This window comes from Planococcus citri, chromosome 2 (assembly GCF_950023065.1).
Source record: "Planococcus citri chromosome 2, ihPlaCitr1.1, whole genome shotgun sequence".
Taxonomy (NCBI): Eukaryota; Metazoa; Arthropoda; class Insecta; order Hemiptera; family Pseudococcidae; genus Planococcus; species Planococcus citri.
The window spans coordinates 13109796-13130023 of record NC_088678.1 but is presented as its reverse complement, the minus strand read 5'-3'; the positions used below and the strand labels follow the sequence as shown (position 1 = coordinate 13130023).

Below are 20228 nucleotides of genomic sequence, written 5' to 3'. Positions count from 1 at the left end.
ACAATTTTTGTTTCAAGTTTTTTTTCTTTATCTTCAATTTTTAGTTGATTGTCAAAAATCAGTTGCTAAATGCGAACCAATGAACCGGTTTCAAAATGTGATTAGACAGAATTGTGTGATTTTTCACGCCCCACAACTTTTGTTCTAAGCCTTTTTTCTCGATCTCCAATTTTTAGGTAATATTTGATAACTGGTTGAAAATTAATGAACCGGTTTCAAAATCCGATCAGCGAAAATGGTTCAATTTTTCATGCTCTACAACTTTTGTTTCAAGCTTGTAATATTCTGGCTAGATTTCAGCATTTTCATCCACTAACTTTAATTGCTCACTAATCAATTCAATTCGTTCATCCCCTAATTCAATTAAAACTCTAAATCAAAATATTTACTCACGCTTTCAAAGTTCATTAAGTGTTGTAAATTTAAAAATCAAAACACTTACCCACAGTTTTCGAGCCAATTAATTAACATTAAAAATTTATAGCTGTGGGTTCTTTGATTCCCACAGCCAACCCGATTCAAATGATAATTTGGTTCTCATTTATGGCTTCGGGCTCACATTTTTGCCCTCACACTCACAACCATTTTCAATATGATAAAACCAAAATTTGAATAACATTAATATTTCTCATATAAAAAGTTGACATAATTGATAATTTGTACAAGAGCTAATGAGCTCTGGTACTTTTTAAACCCCTTTAAAATTAACCACAAGTACATTCAAAACATTGACATGAAATTTATGACTTTTTTATCACTTACTAATTATTCAGAATTGTAACCCTTTTTCATTTGTCACATGCACTCACCCTCCAAATTGAAATTTTACGATGTCATAAATGTCACTCTCATTTTGAAATCACACATCCTTTTTGATCCTTTCCCAAAATAAATTTAAATCAAACTGTCTTACCAATTTGCCCAATTCGAAGCCCTCCCTCTCAAAAATGAACCAAATTTTATTATAAATACAATTAGGGTGAGTTTACAAATCCTCAGTTGTTTTTCAGACTTCCAAATAGATACTTCAAGTTCTGTTTAACAGTTCGTTTCTCGACTACTTTGCAATTTTAAGTTCATTATTGAATTATCGAGTTCGCGGTTTTTATTTATTTTGTTCATTAATTTTCAAGTATCATTTTTTTGGAGATGCACTGAATTTATTAGCATATTAATTCATTGGTCAATTAATTTTTTTATCCTTGAATTAATAAACATTTTTTATCGCACATTTTATATTTTTTTGCGAGATCATTTGAGAATTTTGATTTTTGGTTCGCAAATCCATTTTACGGGACTAGAGATTTCCTGTATATTTTACTAGTTCAATTTATTCAACAGTTGAGGGGTAGAGAGTCAAAGTGGGAACTGTGCGACGAGCACTTTTTTTCAGGAACCACAAAAAACTGTGGCGAAGCCGCGTGTGGACCGAATGAGTCGAATATGCCTTTAGGTTGTTCACTGATACAAGCTCTATCAGACCCCCCAGAAATTTCCACCTCCCCTCCCCCCAATCAAAAGTTACAAGCATTTTAATTTTGGATAATTCTGGTTTTCATTCTACTTTTTTTTCGCTTATTTTGGATAGTTCTATACGGTTTGGAAGACTGACACAGTGCGCAATGTATTTTTCAAACGATTTTACATTAGGAGGTACCCTTTTTTTCAAAAAAATTCATAACAGGTAGGTTTTTGGAAAATTTTTGTACTAAAAAACTGCAAATTTCATGAAATTGTTAAAAAAAAAGCTGAGTGGAATGATTCGAAAATAGAAAAATTATTTATTATGAATACACAATTGAAATCACTTCTTCAGTACTCAATGTGCACTATTTACATTATCAGTCACATTGAGTGCAAAGGTTGAGTCAAACCCATGCGGATAATGTCGTATATGACTCCACCTACCATCGTTGGACGCCCCTAACTATATCAGTTAAATAGGTAGGTAAATTCTGTTTACACCATTCAATGTGCCTACCTTAACTGTACCCAAAACCATCAAAACCTCATTTTTCATTTTCATGGCACAGGTCCCACTTTGACTCTCTACCCCTCAATTGGTAAGTCTCCTTTTAGAGTTTTATTTATTTATTTATTTAAATTTTACTTAGTTTATTTTTCCTTACTTTGCCTAAACTTAATTTCAAATGTTTGTAAATAACGATTTAAACATTTTCTGAATTTAATTGTAAATTTAGATTTTTATATACCTACTTAATTAAATTTTTAATAGATATTTTTATCCAAAATTTTGTAAATTTTTATCTTGAATTAATCAAATTAAATTTTGAAACTTGAATTTTCAATTTTATTAAATTAAAGTTTAACCAGCTCTTTTCTTTATCTCCAATTTTTAGTTGATTGTCAAAAACCAGTTGCTAAATGCGAACCAATGAATCGGTTTCAAAATGTGATTACACAGAATTGTGCTATTTTTCACACTTTACAACTTTTGTTGCAAGCTTATTTCTCTATCTACAATTTTTGGGTATTTTTTGTTAACTGGTTGCAAATTAATGAACCGGTTTCAAAAATTCATATCACGTTTTTGTCGCCTTAGTATGTAGAATACATTGCGCCAATAAAAACCAGTTTGAATTTTTTGACCAAACTGGTTTTACAATTTGTGGACACCCTGTCCATGGGCCTAAAATTTTTCAGGTCGCTCTCATTTCCACTTACAAGAAATAAAAGCCACCGAGCTTTACTTTTGTGTCATACTGTAGGTGTATACTTTGCACCGAGCATCGTTCTGATGAAAAATTCACAACCTTTTAATCCCACCTACTTAAATTATTACAAGGAAAAATTTCGTCAAAGGCTGACGTCTCATCTTATAATAACCTTCTCTCATTTCCGCAACTCGAAAATACCCATCCGTTAAATTTACCTATAGATTGATTAAACTTGTCCTATGATCCCGAAATGAGCCTCGAGAAATTTATCGATTAAATCATGGAAATACCTAATCATATAGTATTCGCACAGCTGCTCTTTTATACGTCGTTATTAATAAAAAATACCACACTTGGAACATTTATATAGGTATAGGTAGGTATTATAGGTATAGGAATCGTACCTACAGTATATCAAAGCCAGACATATTACATCGTGTAATTTCTCTTCGGTGGTCAATTTATAATGTACATTTATACAACCTAATTTGTTATCGTTCCAAACAATCGAATAACGTCATAACAAAACCTAACACGTTATAATGTCACACACAGTGAGAATAATCAGAGCGAGAATACACTTCGTGGTGTGTACACTGCAGTTGACCAATTTATCAAAACAAGAAAATAACACCATCTTCCCGAATCTCGAAACTTCGACATCATTATTAAATAATATGTATCTGGCGCGTTAAGAGATTTGTCAACGACCTTCGTCGAAATGATAATTATAACTACATTAGGTTTCCTATATTATAGTACCTATGTTATTCTAATTATCTAAAAAAAAAAAATAATGATATATGTAAAATAAACTCCAAACTTACGTTTTTTGCGTCCTTCTGCGACCGTGTATTTGAGATCCGAGAAGGCGATGTCTACCGGGGGCCTTTTTGGCAGATGGGTCAACGTCTTCGGTTGACATGGTGTAATAGTGATCTTGACCGAACTGCCCCTGGAACCAACGGTATTCGACAATAAGTTGACGCTCGAGGTATCTTTATTAACGTTGTTCTGCATTTCTAAGACCATTTTTCTGACTCGATTTGTGCATAAATAGGGTACGAAAAAAGAAACTTAGATCTTCGAAAGGATGAATAACCGTACAAGGAAACCGTAATAATCACTCCGTAATTAAAAGATAAAAAAAACTCAAAATTTCGGTAGTGTACCAAATAAATAAATAAATAAATAATACGAAAATTAAACAAACTAAACGCTACATCACGGTAATCGTTCGCCTGTCGGAGCTAGACTAAATGATTTCTAATCAACGAGCTACTAGCTAACCAGGAAGGTAGCAAATTCTAGCGTTTGTAGAGTTGATCTTGAAAAATGACCGCGAAAAAACAACTATTACTTATGGAAAACCTCGTATAGTATGTACGATATGTACAACGATAGGGAAAAAATTATTAATCGCGAAGAAGCTGCTATCCTTGCGTCTTCCTATACTCGCACATTTTCTGTATAATACGACACCGACGATTCAACATTTTCGAACAAATGCAGCAAAAAAATTGCCAGTAATCGAACGAACTTACAATAGAACAGTGATCGTGTTGCGTTTTGAATTCGAGATTGTTGTGTTCGAGCTTTTCAAAAATGGACTATGCCCAGGTATCAAAAGTGAGAAAAAAACGTCAATTTGTAATTCAGTTCGTCGAAAGGTAAGTAAGATAAATGAATTCGCGTAATACATGCTTTCCTGCTTTCGTCATCGTAGCATTAATGAAGGTACACGAAACAATAATGATAAACATTCAAGTAGTTGGTAATTTGTGACAGTTTTTTTGTTTTAAATTTAAATTTTTAAGGTCAGGTTTGATTATTATGCCAAATGTAACGAAATATTTTTCAATTTCCTATAGGCATATTTATATTATAGGAACTAAAATTGCATTAAATTCGACGAAATATTTTGTTCCTTTATTTGATATTCGAAAAAACGCGAGTAATTTTTGAAACTATACGGGTTCTATAATCTGAATATGTACTTAATGATTAATGGTTCGACAAAAACCTTGCACATGGAAATCTATTTAGGAAGCATTTCCGCACAGTCATTTGCTAATTTCGCTTAACCACAGATTTTATATGGTGTTTATTTGATTAGGATTACATTACAAACCAAAACGTATCGCAAATTGCAGAGTTCTTTCGATGAAAATTGCTTAGGTATTTATTGCAGTTATTAGATAGCTCACAGCAGTTTAGAGATGGCGAATATGAATGAAATATCGCGTTCAGAATGTAATGGGAATGGGCGATGACCTATAGGATCGTTAGAGTGCCATAGTCAGGTTTTTTTTCTGGTCACTCATTAGTCGATGGAATTTATGGATGAGAAAAACACTTTGGATAGGTCATGAATTTTGGTTCAATGATGTCTCAAAAAGAGTCTCGCTCATTGATAGTAGCTCACACTAGCGATCCTTGTTTACAATCAGTTTCAGTGCATGTGCATTAGAGCGCACCTCGTTTATTCTTGATGGATTTTTTTTTTCGCTCCTACTCTCTTTTATAGTCGGGGGGGGGGGGGGCAGCATTGCGTTCCAACGTAGGACTTGCACGAAATTTTTTAAACCATACAAAGGTAAATCGAAAGAGCAGGCACAAATTTAAGTATCCCTTGTCAAAATTTCAAGTGCTAAGGTACTTGTTTCGATTTTTGGTGAAATTTCAAAAAAAAAATTTTTACCAAAATCAAAATTTTACCAAATTGGCCTGGAAAGCTGAAATTTGGGATATACCCAATTATTGACCTGTCAAGTCGATTGAAAACTGTTTCAAATCGTTTTGAGCAGTTCTGGAGCCTCCAGCAGATTTTTAAAACACCAAATTCCCACAAAATTTCATCAAATTAGGAACATTGAAATTTCCAAAAAGTAGCTGGAAGCTTCAAAACCACACTTCATATTGTATTGAAATTGGTTTGCAGAGTATATTTCGGCTTGCTAACCCCTTTAATAAAATTTTGTGAAAATTTCAAGTTTCAAAAATCTGCTGGAGACTCCGGTAAACTTCAAAAATTCGCTGGATACTCCAAAACGACTTGAAATTCACCTGCAGTCGACTTCGTAGTGAATTAAAATTAGTTTGCAGAATTAGTCCAGTAACTTTAGCATTGAATAGTGAATCTCTAGGTGGCAAGCTGATTTTTGGTATACTGGTCCATTTTGATGTCCTGAAAACGAATCCGAGGAGTCCCCTACTGTGCCGGGTGAGCTTTCCCCCAAATTGTGGATTTTAGCCCCCCAAAATAGGTTTTTGGCCAATATATCGAAAAATATCGACTCTAGCGCAAAAATGATTGAAAAATGTTGTTCTACGTTAAATTTCCGATCTATTGATATATCAACTGTCTTTCTCCCCAGGGGGGTGGAACTACAACCATTCAAAAAAAGGGGGTTTCCTGAAAAATACATAAAGGATATAAGCGCCTGAGGGGGGTGAAATGGTCCCCGAAAGCGTTCGAGTTGATATCAGCATGGAAGGTGGGTCCCATTGAGAAACTTCCGCGTGAAAAATTTCAGATCGGCACCACCTCCCCTTTTTGGGGAACCCCCCTTTTCTGTAATTTCAATGGCACTTTTCTCAGCCCCATTTCAACCGATTTTGAAAATTTTTCAGTATGTTATGTATATCCTTAGTAGGTATCCCCATACAAATTTTCAACCCCCTCCCCTCATATTTACCCCTCAAAATAGCGTTTTTCAACTTATTTCAAATAGTATAAATTGAGGGGACTATGTGCTGTGGAGAGGGCTAGATGAGTGTAGCAAAAAATCTGACGTCATATTCGTGCTCAGCGGTATCGAATCATAAGAAAACGACACCCTACTCATTAATACTTAGTTGTTTTCCCCGAAATTTCCATTTTACCCCCAACCCTCCCCAAGGTACATTTTCACACCATTTTGAGGGGTAAATATGAGGGGAGGGGATTGAAAATTTTTGTGGGGATACCTACTAAGGATATACATAACATACTGAAAAATTTTCAAAATCGGTTGAAATGGGGCTGAGAAAATTGGTATTGAAATTACAGAAAAGGGAGGTTCCCCAAAAAGGGGAGGTGGTGCCGATCTGAAATTTTTCAAGCGGAAGTTTCTCAATGGGACCCACCTTCCATGCTGATATCAACTCGAACGCTTTCGGGGACCATTTCACCCATCTCAGGCGCTTATATCCTTTATGTATTTTTCAGGAAACCCCCCTTTTTTGAATGGTTGTAGTTCCACCCCCCATTGGGGGGGAGAAAGACAGTTGATATATCAATAGATCGGAAATTTAACGTAGAACAACATTTTTCAATCATTTTTGCGCTAGAGCCGATATTTTTCGATATATTGACCAAAAACCTATTTTGGGGGGCTAAAATCCACAATTTGGGGGAAAGCTCACCCGGCACAGTAGGGGACTCCTCGGATTCGTTTTCAGGACATCAAAATGGACCAGTATACCAAAAATCAGCTTGCCACCTAGAGATTCACTATAGCCTCTATTTTTTTGCTAAAGTTACTGGACTAAATGATTTTCGGCTTTCCAACTCCATTTTGATTAAATTTTGTGGAAATTTCGAGTTTCAAAAATCTGCTGGAGGCTCCAGAACTGCTCAAAACGGTTTGAAACAGTTTCCAATCGATTTGGCAGGTCGAAAATAGGGTATATTCCAAATTTCAGCGTTTTAGGTCAATGTGTCACGTTTTTAAAATTGAAAATTTCTAGTTCCAGCACCCTTGTTGGTTCCTACTTGGGTAAAACCGATTCATATGTCAATTTTGCTCTCCTCTCTCCTCCTTCTCACCCATGATGAACACATGAGCTAACACTAGGACAACAACTCTTATCTTTCTTTATTCGTGAAAAAAATGATTGAGATTTTTCTGGCTTTCACACCTTAAAAGATGTTAGTTTTGATGAAAAAAAATCAGGATTTTTTCAGTAGGTTATTGCTAAAAATGGAAAATTTTTAAAAAGTGTTCACAAATGAGTATAACTTTGTTAAGCAGATTTTTAAAAAAATTGAGGTTTACTCAAAATTTCGTTTTGAAATTTGAGGAAATGCTCAAAATGGGCATTTTTTCTATCCTAATTTCCAAAATAAATTTTCGATCTAGGGATACGAAAAGTTTCTCTAGGTAATATCAACGTAAAAATCAAAAAATTTTGAATAATACTAGACTTATGTCAAAAATTTTTGAAGCCAAAATCCAAAATTTTAAGAAAAAAATGAAAAATGGTTTTTTGCACACGTTGAGATAATTACAAATGCGTTAGTGACATCATTTTCAAATCGAAAAATTTTTTGGTCAAAAATAAAAAGATTGATGGTGGAGATTTTTATTTTTTCTTTAAATTTGAAAATTGAGTTTCAAGGTTTATTATGAAAAATGTAATTTTTTTCCATCATGAAAAATGTAATTTTTTGTAAAACTTTTCAAGGTCATCAAAAATTTAATCTTTCTACTATTCAATACCAAGAAAATGTGGCAAAAATAAACTAAAGTTGTTCCTTTAAGACTCCGCAGAATTGATTTTTCACAGGCTTAAATTTTTTTACAGGATTTGATTTTCTCAATCTTTTTGAGGGCTATATAAAGGATATTGTTGAAAGCATTAAGGGAGGGGCGAGGGAATGAGTATTCTTTAGAGTGTCATTCAAAATAGATTTGACAGGAATAAAAATGTTCAAAAAATTCACATGGTTCAATTTTTTATTCATTTTTTGATTTTCAAAATTGTTTTTGAAGCCTTTGAAAATAGAAAAATAAAAGGACCAGCATTTTTTAGAAGACCAAGGGGGAGTTTTTCTTGACAAAGGTGTACTTTAGAATTTCAGATTTTCACAGGTTTAAATTTCTTACAAAGTTTTGATTTTCTCATTTTTTTAAAAGAGCCTCTCAACAACTTGGTTAGTTACTTGGGGGTGGGGAAGCGAGGGCGTTTGTTTCTTGAAAATGGAGCTATTCAAGAAGATTTTGACACAGAATTACAAATTTTAAAAAATGGTGATCGACTTTGATTTAATTCATTTTTCTTGATTTTTTTTCAATTTTAGGAGGCTCCGTTATAAAGGCTGGACGTGGCTTGAAGGCTTGAGGGAAGTTTCTTTTTAAAATTGGACTTTTTTGATGAATTTTTCAATTTTGGAAGATGGGAAATGAATTGAAAAAATTCAGCTAGAATTTGCACACCGTTCTTTGATATCTTCTGTACAAATTTCGGAAAATTTACAGAAAAATTTCCAGAAAATTTCCATCGGAAATTTCTTATCATCTCTAATTACATAAAATTTTCATACCTAATTTATTTGATGAACGAGAACTCGTAAAATTTAAAAAAAGTTGAGATCAGAGAGATCACCTTTGTACCTACATCAAATTGAAAAAGCATCCTCCAAAAGGCAATAAAAATAAATATTTCTCAATTTTCGGTAAAAAGTTTGAACAATATAATATATACCTCATATTCAACAATTCCAAACCTCCTTAGTCCCCAATCATTTTCATTCAAAATACCAGCCCCATAAAAAAGTGTTCAAGCAAAACATTTTTTTTTCAACACCTGATCTACATACAATTTCAGTTAGGTACTATGAAAATTCATTTTAAAACAGCATCCAATCCCTCCCCCCTCTCAAAATAAGGAATAATAGGCTGACTTATGCCTCAAAAATGATTATATTTTCTGTCTGAAAGTCGCATCAAGATTCACAGGTAACGACCTTGTATAATCTCATCATCTCTTGTTTCAAGTTTCAAACAACAGCCAGGTCAATGACATTGTGGTCTTTTTTTAGATTTCTTTGGATTCAATTTTTTCATCCAGTTTGGCAACTGGGCCTATAAAAATTTCCTCGTTATGAATAGACGAGAGTCTTAAAATTTGAAAATGTTGTTCAAAATGAGTATAGGTAAGTTGTCTACTCTTGGAAATGAGAGATAAATTCCAAATAATTGTTAGATAGGAATATACCAACTGGAACTACAGGCAATTTTTTTTGAAAAGATTAACAAATTACTGAAAATTTGCAAAGAGAAAGTTGACTCTTTCTTCCTCATAATAGGTATAGGTAATTACAGGGGTTCAATTGCCTCCACTTACCACAATGCCACTTGGCTATGTGGTAAGCTTACATATACATACATATCATTAAATGCAAGATGTTTATCTTACAGGCATACAAAAATGGCATCAACATCAATACTGTCGAGCTATAGCTTTAATTCTAAAAAGGAACAGAAAAGAGAATTGCCCACGGACTCCAACTTCAAATCAAGACTCGGTAGAATATTTGATGCATCCAATCACAATCATATCATCAGGAACAGTGAGTAATATCCAAGCTTCAATAGTTACATTTTCTAATTAATATTTTAAATTCAAAAAAAAAAAAACAAATTTCAAAATTAAAGACCCTGCAACCTCTCACTGCAAGAGTTTTTTGATTTTTTGGCTGTCTTATTAATTTGAATTTTTCCAATTGGACTTTCAACTTCAGTATCAGAAAACTGGTCTCAAATAATGAGAACTTGGAATAGAGATCAATACTTTCTAAATCAATAAAATCTAAATGTTCATTTTTGAGTGATTTGAAACGAGTGCTCATAATAGAACTTCTAATCGGGATACGTAACGTTTCATTCTGACAAAATTGTCCAGAGACCTTTAAATAAGTAATAGGAAGAATTAAACAAATTTTAAATGCCAAAAGTGAGATTTTTGAACAAATTGCCGAAATTTTCAAAGTTTCAATGGTCATTTTCGAAACAAGAAGTCTATTCTTTGATGATGAAAAAATTCGTGAGGAAAAAAGAGTAATACACGATACTTCCTCATTCCCAAACAAGCAAATTAATCTCAGAAAAATACGATCACAGCTTGAGTTTTTTTCTGTCCTTATACACTGTCTTATCAGCATGATAAAGAAATTGCACTCGCACACATTCAGTTTAAGTGAAATGAGCTGAAGTGAATGGAAACATTAACCTGTAAAGGAATATCTACCATTTTATTTTTACCGCGTGCATACGGTCAATTAATATCGCAATAATAAAGTCACCTTTCTTGTTTTATTGCTCAATCAAAGCTCAGACGGTCATTGTGATTCATCAGATTTCAATGAAAAAAGATTTTATATATTTTAGTCGAGATAAACGTGATTTTATACTAAGGCTGTTTTCTTCATATGGAAAATCTACGTGCAGAATCAACCCTATGGGAGCAAAAATCAAATTTGAGCTGGACAATTTTCAAAAGTCATCACTGTACGGAAGGAGAACTGGGAAAAAGTTTAACTCGAGTTCAAAAAATGAGGAAATTTGGGTTTCAAGTAGGGAAATCAAGGCACACGATTAATACCCAATATGAAATAATTTACAGACATGAAATCCACTATTTAATTTTTTTTAGTGACTTTAATGACTGAAAAATAGCAAAAAAGTGACCAAAATTTTCAGAAATGTGAGCAAAGTATATATTATGTTAGTCGGGGAGCCCGCATGAGGATCTATTGAACCCCCCCCCCCCCACAAGTCGATCCTCCGGGACATCTTTTTTTCTTAAAAGAAGAGTCCTAAGGAACATTTCTAGCCCTTATCCTCAAAAAAAAGTGGTCCTACTTACAATATGGCGGCCATTTTGATTGACAGGTCAGCCAAAATCGCAGATTTTGCGTTCCAACATAGGACTTGCACGAAATTTTTCAAACCGTACAAAGGTAGATCGAAAGATCAGGCAGAAATTCATCACCTGTCAAAATTTTAAATGCTCAAATGCCTTTCTCGATTTTTGGTGAATTTTTAAAAATCAAGTTTAGGCCAAAAATGAGGCAAAAAATTAAAATTTTACCAAATTGACCAAGACAGCTGAAATTTGGGATATACCCTATTTTCGACACGTCAAATCGATTGGAAACTGTTTCTACCCATTTTGAGCAGTAGTTCTGGAGCCCCCAGCAGATTTTTGAAACTCGAAATTCCCACCAAAATTCCATCAAATGGAGTTGGAAAATTGAAATTTACTTCGCAAACTAATTTCAATACGACATGAAGTCGACTCCATGGTGGTTTCAAATGGTTTTGAAGCTTCCAGCTACTTTTTGAATTTCAATTTTCCAAAAAACGCCGTACAACCTTTCAAAAAGTCGCTGGAGGCTCCAAAACGACTAGAAATCCACCAGCAGTCGACTTCGTAGCGTATTGAAATTAGTTTGCAAAATAAATTTCGGCTTTCCATCTCCATTTGATGAAATTTTGAGAAATTTCAAGTTTCAAAAATCTACTGGAGGCTCCAGTAATTTTCAAAAAGTCACTGGAGGCTCCAAAACGACTTAAAATCCACCTGCAGTCGACTTCGTAGCGTATTGAAATTAGTTTGCAGAGTAAATTTAAGCTATCCAACTCCATTTGATAAAATTATGTGAGAATTTCGAGTTTCAAAAATCTGCTGGAGGCTCCAAAACGATCACTTGAAATCCACCTGTAATTGACTTCCCAGCGTATTGAAATTAGTTTGCAGAGTAAATTTCGCCTTTCCAACTCTATTTGATGAAATTTTGTGGGAATTTCGAGTTTCAAAAATCTACTGGAGGCTCCAGTAATTTTCAAAAAGTCGCTGGAGGCTCCAAAACGACTTGATATCCACCTGTAGTTGACTTACAAACGTATTGAAATTAGTTTGCAGAGTAAATTTCGGCTTTCCAACTCCATTTGATGAAATTTTGTGGGAATTTCGAGTTCCAAAAATCTGCTGGAGGCTCCAGAACTGCTCAAAACAGTTTGAAATCGTTTCCAATCGATTTGGCATGTCGAAAATAGGGTATATCCCAAATTTCAGCTTTTTTGATCAATTTGGTAAAATGTTGATTTTTTCCTCATTTTTGGCCACATTTGATTTTCAAAAATTCACCAAAAATCGAAAAAGGCACTTTAGCACTTGAAATTTTGACATGTGATAAATTGTTGCCTGATCTTTCGATCTACCTTTGTACGGTTTAGAAAATATCGGTTTTATCCAATCACATCGTCTTACATTTTTAATGTTGAACAGTTGATTTTTAATTTTTTTTTAATGTTATGATGATTCTGAAGGATTTTTACGAAGAATATTGATCATTTCCTAAAGTAAGTCACTTTTGAAGTGACAGAATTTCATGCCTGTAATTTACCCTTCTGGTAATTTTCCCATACGGTTTGACTCTACAATTAAAACTCTGAAAACTTCTTTTAAAAATTGGCACCTTGGATAATGCGAAAATTGAGGCAGTTGATTGACGTCAGCAACAGTCATTATCCTACCTTCCATTACCAAACAAGAATAAATTGGTAGGTATAATAATATACCTAACCTACCTATATGTACACAAAATTGCTCTCATGTTCAACAATCAATACTCTAGAATATCGATACAGATTTTGAATTCAAATTTTGAAGCCTGAATAAATAATTCTGATCTTTAGAGGAGTTTTATTATCAGAAAAGAAAATTGGTGCTCCCCTTCATCCCAAAGGACTTTTTCAAAATATTCCAAGGTACATCTAAGTATTTTCTCGTGTCTGAAAATTTTATTTTTCGTTCGCCAATCGAGAAATGATTCGCTTCGTAACCATCGACGAATTCTTATCACAGCATTTTTTAGTATGTATACGTAAAGATGTTGTAATTATTCCAGCCAAGTGTGTAGAGAGTATTACGGAACTGGTTTCGACTACATGTCTTGAACCTTACGAAATCCAACATCAACCATCGTTACATAAAACATGCGAATGCCTTCTACAACAACTCAACGTAATACTTTCTACGACTACTACAGAGTCCACTTTTTTACTCATAGCGAAAGTAAATACGCTCTATTGGTTATTAAAAAAATGTTTTATGGTTATGGATTTTGTACATATATATCGGCATGATTTACTTCAAAGAGCTGATGATTCGATTGACGGAGGAATTGGGATTAAAATTCGCCACTCAAAACGAACAATATAATTTTCGCGAAAAATAATTTCCTCATATTTTTTGCAGATTAAGAACGTAGGTATTCTTGTTTATAATCGATGCGAAAAACGAGCTGTGTTACAATATCTTCTGTGTAGTTTCAAATGGATATCAACATCGACCTTTATAACACTAATCAAAGGGCAATCGAAATGAAATTATCTCTCATCCCACACCTACATATTAAAACAATCTAAAATGTTATCAAGTTGTGTAAATGGATGATTTGAAGTTGAAATCACGTGAGGAATATGCTTCCGAATTGAACAATTCGTAGAAATTGTTTTCCTGTATCGATTAAAAAATCCAGAAATTATGTCATGAAGAAATTATACAGCCAACTACAGGGTGCCCAGAAATATCGTGAACCCTTAAGAAAGTTTTTAAATTAAAAATATAGGTTGGCAACGTGAAATAGATGCATATGATTGGTGGAATGTTATCATCTCAGTCTAACAACCAATCATGTGCTATCGTTATCATCATTCACTGTGACCAACCGAAATATTTAGCAGGAAACTTTGTTAGGGGTTCACAATATTTCTGGGCACCCTGTAGAAGGAATATTGTCGATGTTCGTTCACGTCTTTCACATGTTACAATATTTTAGAACACATTCATTATCAAATCCAAGGTGGAAATTTCAATTTGGAAATTACTTTCTGCTGGCTGAAGAAATTTTGGTGATCGTAGATGCTCGAAGAAGTTTTCGAAGTTGATTTTTTTCGTATCAATATCGCAAGTCCATGACTAATACTAGGAACATTAATAACTCTGCAGTCATTAAAATTATCAATTCGATAATTGGTAATTGGAGTGGCATAGTTCAAGATAGGTTAATGACCTGAATCTTCAACAACAACAACAACAACAACAACCAACAAGTGGCACTTGGTACTTATCACAGAGCCACATCTATTCAGTTGTTTTTTCTCAATATATAAAACATTCATTCATGAGCTACCAATGAATAGCTTTCTTTACCCTAATTCCAATTTAAAAATACTCAATACAGTGTCACAAATGATTAAGTAGGTAACTTTTAACTACCTATCGAAGTCAGAATGGTCATCACAAACACATTGATAAGAAGATATTCTATTGACAAAGTGAAACTGTAAAACACTTACTTATTGTTATTCAAAAGAAAAGAATCCATGATTAGGTATAAGACTGCTTCACGTTAATGGGAAATCACCCAGCAATTAACCATTAATATTCAATTCCAAGTTATCCCAAATTCAACCAATGTAAACGAGCTCATGTAGCAGGAAAAAAATGTTCTTATTCGTCCAAAAAATTAGATTCAATTCGGCGGAAACATTAGACGAAAATGCACCACAGTCACGATATAATTATCTATTTACGAAAATGTTTTTCATTAGTAAAATCACAATTAGTCCAGCACAAAGTTTAACACAATCAACTTCACTCAACAACCACCAAAACAGTAATAATTTTATCTTCAAAATCCATTGTTTTGTTGATCGTTTGCTCATTCGTCCTACTTTTGAGAAAATTGTGTGTTTGAGGGAGAAAGGGGTGAAGGAGGGAAGCCGGGAAATATTTGGAAACACTGCAGTGTTTCCTAAATTCGTCGATGGCACGCTATCTGTTGATTTTTATTTGCACTTTGATGAACTTTTTTATTGTTTTTTTCATTATGGGTGTTTGATGGCGATAATTAAATATTTAGAGTATTATTTGAGTTATTCATTAGTATTTTAACGTACGAAATCTATATTCATTAATTTTTAATTTGTTTTTCCTAAAAAAATGATAATTTGAAGAAATTGAACAAAGTAATACTGACTCCTGACTTGGACCTGAAAGTACAATTTATCAATAAAATTCTATTGTTGATTATTTTAATATTTTTTGATTTTTTTTTCAACAAAAAGCAAGAAAATTTGATCGAACTCGAAGTTTTGTGATTTCATTTCAACTAATTAGAGTAATTAGTTCGATTAATATTGTATTTAACATCTTCAATTATTCAACTGTCTCTTCGCAGGTTTCCATTTAGTAACCCTGCTGAAAAATTATCATCATGCAAGCTAATCCGGTTCAACAGCAGCAGCAAGAGAGAGTCGATAACATAGCCAAAGTAAAAATGCTCACATCTCAACTGAGAGATATTTTATCTGTAAGTAATTCTAGTACATAATTTAAAGTTTTAAACGCTAATTACTCAACTAAGTATGAATTGAAACTTGGTAATGATTTGTTGATACTTTACAGAGTACCCTGAGAACAGCTGCTCAAACGATTCATGCCAACAACTTGATTGATTCGGGATCTTTGTACGTTGATTATACACCGGTATTCCGGTACCATTTGAATTCACTTTTCGATCATTGCATACTAACATTTAGTTTATGTATTTTAGGAAAGCGAACGATGCTCAGATACCTCGTCTTGATAAATCTATCGAAGAATTCTTCGCTGTTTGCGATCAAATTGAAGACAACTTGGTAAAATTCAATGATCAAGTAGTTATATGTACTTAGATTTGATAAGAGAATTGACGACTAATCTATCGTATTCGATTGCAGAAAACAGCTATGGAATGCTATCAACAAAGTGCAAGTAGTCAACGTTATTTGCCCCTGCCGGTGGCTCCTAATAGATTCGAACCACATCCTCAGGAAAACAACGCATTGGCGTATCCGCAATATTTAACTGCAGTACGATCTCAGATTTCTTATTTGAAAGAAGTTCATGATTTGCTTTTGAATGCTTCTCAAAATATTGGTCCTAATGAATAGGGTGAAATATTGAAGATAATTATTAATCGGTCGTGTATATTCGGCGTATTTCTGTGATATTTTTTTTGTATTGTAGGGTGTTTCTTTGTATTTTTTTTTTGTACATACTTATAATTATACGAGTATCAAATGTAGTGCGCATTCTAAATCGTTATTCCTCAATTATTTTATTTATTTTTTTTTTTTGAAATAAATTGAAAATAAGCTTGCAAAAAAATTGTAGAGCTTCGCAAATGATAAATAATAATTTGATCAAAAATAAATTTGATAAAACTAATGGTTCGCTTTCTGATTGTTCGAGTTTTTGAATTTACATTACGTATTGTGGGAAGTGCATTTATGAGGACTTGAGCTCAAGTTCAAAAAAATAATTCAAGTTTAGCAATGTGTTGAATGTCTTTGATTTTTTGAATAAAATTCTTCAGAATTGATATTTTGTCATTGGAAAATGACTTGAGTTGATCATGCGAAACCACATTAATGAAAATTCCGAACAAAATACTTTCTAGTTTCTGTCACCGAAGCTCTACTGTCAAGTCTACAATTTTACTTCACGTAAAGAAGAAAATAAAAATGATATTACAATTTTCTCAGAGGCTCTGAATCTGATTGAAATTGGGAGCAAATAAATTCAATCAGAATGGCAGATCGATGATTCAAAATATTTTGGGATTCAATGTAGGTACATACTTTTTAGATCATTCGTTAATCATTTAGTAATTTTCAGGGAGGAAAATTAAAATACCTGGGATCTGACTTGAAATTTACAGATTTCGAATGAGACTTTGAAAAAAAAAACAATTTTTGAAACATTTTCAAAGAGAAGATGCCTCTTTTCGTTTTCATCAAATCAACCAACATTAAAAAACGTATGTAATTTGAAAAAAAAAATTCTCAAGATAAAAACAAAATTATTCAACATGATAATTAATAATTATGTAATTTTTTTCAGTTGTTTATGGTATTTAAGCCCAATTTTTGAAAGTTTTCTCAACTATATCTACATCTTTAAAAATAATTTTCAATCAATTCAAAAACCTTTTTTATCCTTCAAAATCATTTAAGGTAAATTTCGTGATGCTTCAAGTCACCTTTCAACATTTCGAATAACGTTTTCTAGTATTATTTTGCAATTTTTTCCCCATAATTTTATATTGATTCATTAACTGATACATTTTTCAAAATCACTTACATTTTTTTTCAACATTTTTTCGAAATTTTAACACAATTATTTAAGGAATTTCTCTGGTTCTACAGTTTTAGAAATGATTTTAAATAAATTTTACACATTTTTCAGCATTTAAAATCATTTAAGATGAATTACATACTGTTTCATGGGCTTTCCAAATTCCAACCAGTTTGAGAAATCAATATAACGTCAAGTTAACAACCTTTTTTATACATTTTTAAAAATTTGAATATTTTCAACTATTTTTGAAATTTTTGCATCTTACTGTAAGTATATTTTTCTTACAGGCTGTCTACAGGAACTTATTGACCAAAAATCAATACTTTTCACTACCTTAAAAAGAAAAAAAAATATCGCCTTCCAAATTTTTCTCAATCACCCCCCCCCCCCCCGGCATGAAATCAACTATATTTAATTTTCTAGACGCTGCTGAACAGCCCATATCACCACCAATCAATTCGGGTGGTTAAAAATAGAGAGTAGCTTTCGCTAAGTTTCAACTTTCTGCCTTAATCTGATCAAAATTCGAGTTTTTCATGGCAAATGGATCAAATTTGTATTTTCAAAAATGACTTGAGACGTACTTTTGGACGCTGTTTCGATTTTTCTCTGTTCAATGCAAAAAAATTTCTGGTGAGTGGGACATCTCTCCCATGAGAGTGGAGAGATTCAATTTTCTTCAAAATAAATAAATTAAATATTTGAAGAAAATTAATTTGAAAAAAAGGTTGGATATTCAAACTGAGGAATCGTCTCAATTTCAATTTAAAGGGGTTCAAATCTACATATTAAATTTTTAATTTAAGTTCATCAGCTTTTTCCTACATACAAAATACTTGAATAATTCATTTTTTTTGTATTTTTCAAAATAAGTAGGTATTTTCCGAGAATACTTTGTTGTTTTGTTTCCATTTTTAAATGAAAATACATAATATTGAAATTTAGTTTTCCATCTGATATCAAGTTCTTATTTTAGTTTTTAAAAAATGTTTTCAAATTGTCTCACATTCTTTAAAACTTTATCGTTTTAAAAATTTTACCTATATACTTTCATTTCTTTTGAAATACAACATTAAAATAATTTTATTGATATTTCTTTCAATTAAGTACATAATTATGTATTTTAATTTTTTCAATTTTTATTTTGAATATTTCGTCAAATAGAAGTAAAAATCATTCTCGATATTTTGGATGAAGTGTAAAAAAATTGATTAAAATGTAGTTAAAATTATTGTTTTGATTTTCATTCGATTTTTTACATGACTTTGGGGGAAGGGGGTGGTGATGGCAAATGGCGAGTTCCTGATTTCCTGGTGAACCAGAAAAACAATAATTGCGAGGTGAATACTGAAATGAACGAAGTAAATTAACATAAAACTTTGAATATCGTATTTCAATTTGATATGAGTTTGAAAAAATATTTTCAGAAACCCAGAATAATATGAAAAATTGAATTTTAATGTTTTAATTAAAATTGGAAATTGAAATCGTAGCAAAGTATACCTACTTACTTGGGAAAAAATTACAATAAACTGCAGAAAAAGTACAAAGCCCAATCGCACGAATTTTTGCTGGTTTAATATACAAAATACATAATATTTAAACAACTCCTCGAATTTTTTTTAAAAAAGTAATAGGTAACTTTTCCATGATTTTATTTTTATTTTTAGGAGCAGAAGTCGAATGACGGTATTGATTTTATCAATGAGTGACGTTTCGTTCTCAAAGGCTCTAAAATGATTGAAATTCGGGGGAAATAAATTCAATTATACTGGGAGATCAAAGATTCAAAATATTCCGGGGTTCATTATACTTTTTACTACATGTTTTGAATGTTAAACGTAAGTTTGATAAATAGATTTTTATTCAGTAAGACACAAAAGTAGTGCTTGGTGGCTTTATTTCCAAGTGGAAAGAGTTAGCGAGATGAATGAAGCGCCGTTGAGTAGGGAAAAATAAGGGCTTTCAAAAGCTGCTTTGAAAATTTCAGGCCCATGCACAGGGTGTCCACAAATAGTAAAACCGGTTTGGTCACGAAATTCAAACTGGTTTTTATTGGCGCAATGTTTCTACATACTAAGGCGACAAAAACGTGATATGAATTTTTTGAAACCGGTTCATTAATTTACAACCAATTGAAAAAAATACCCAAAAATTGTACATAGAGAAAAAAGCTTGACACAAAAGTTGTAGAGTGTGAAAAATTACACAATTCTATTCAATCACATTTTGAAACCGGTTCAGTGGTTCGCATTTCGCAACCAGTTTTTGACAATCACCTAAAAATTAAAGATAGAGAAAAAAAATGAAACATGAGTTGTAGAGTGTGAAAAATTGAACTATTTTCGCTAATCAGATCTTGAAACCGGTTCATTAATTTGCAACCAGTTATCAAAAATAACCTAAAAATTGAAGATCGAGAAAAAAAGCTTAAAACAAAAGTTGTGAGGCGTGAAAAATCACACAATTCTGTCTAATCACATTTTGAAACTGGTTCATTGATTCGCATTTAGCAACCAGTTTTTGACAATCAACTAAATAAAATTGGAGATAAAGAAAAAAACTTGAAACGAAAATTGTGGAGCGCGAAAA

At 32.5% G+C, this 20228-nt stretch overlaps 2 protein-coding genes across 3 annotated transcripts in view; one reads left to right on the top strand and one right to left on the bottom strand.

Annotated features, from left to right (window-relative positions):
- Window positions 1–15146, bottom strand: part of LOC135834735 (ATP-binding cassette sub-family G member 4-like) — a 49682-nt gene extending 34536 nt beyond the window's left edge. The window contains exons 1-2 of one of the 2 annotated variants that reach the window (XM_065348703.1): window positions 14810–15146; window positions 3506–3633 (exon numbers count right to left, since the gene is read on the bottom strand). In XM_065348703.1, the coding sequence (XP_065204775.1) occupies window positions 3506–3633; window positions 14810–14838 (157 nt within the window). In that variant the 5' untranslated portion in view covers window positions 14839–15146. Of the gene's footprint in view, window positions 1–3505; window positions 3969–14809 lie in introns of those variants that run through there. The other variant, XM_065348702.1, reaches the window with a different exon arrangement.
- LOC135834737 (mediator of RNA polymerase II transcription subunit 29-like) lies at window positions 4152–16581 on the top strand. The gene is made up of 6 exons (XM_065348705.1): window positions 4152–4348; window positions 9863–10014; window positions 15694–15825; window positions 15921–15982; window positions 16069–16153; window positions 16235–16581. Exons 3-6 carry the CDS (start codon window positions 15730–15732, stop codon window positions 16445–16447), a joined length of 456 nt encoding a protein of 151 aa, XP_065204777.1. The 5' UTR covers window positions 4152–4348; window positions 9863–10014; window positions 15694–15729; the 3' UTR covers window positions 16448–16581.
- The last annotated feature ends 3647 nt before the right edge of the window (window positions 16582–20228 follow it).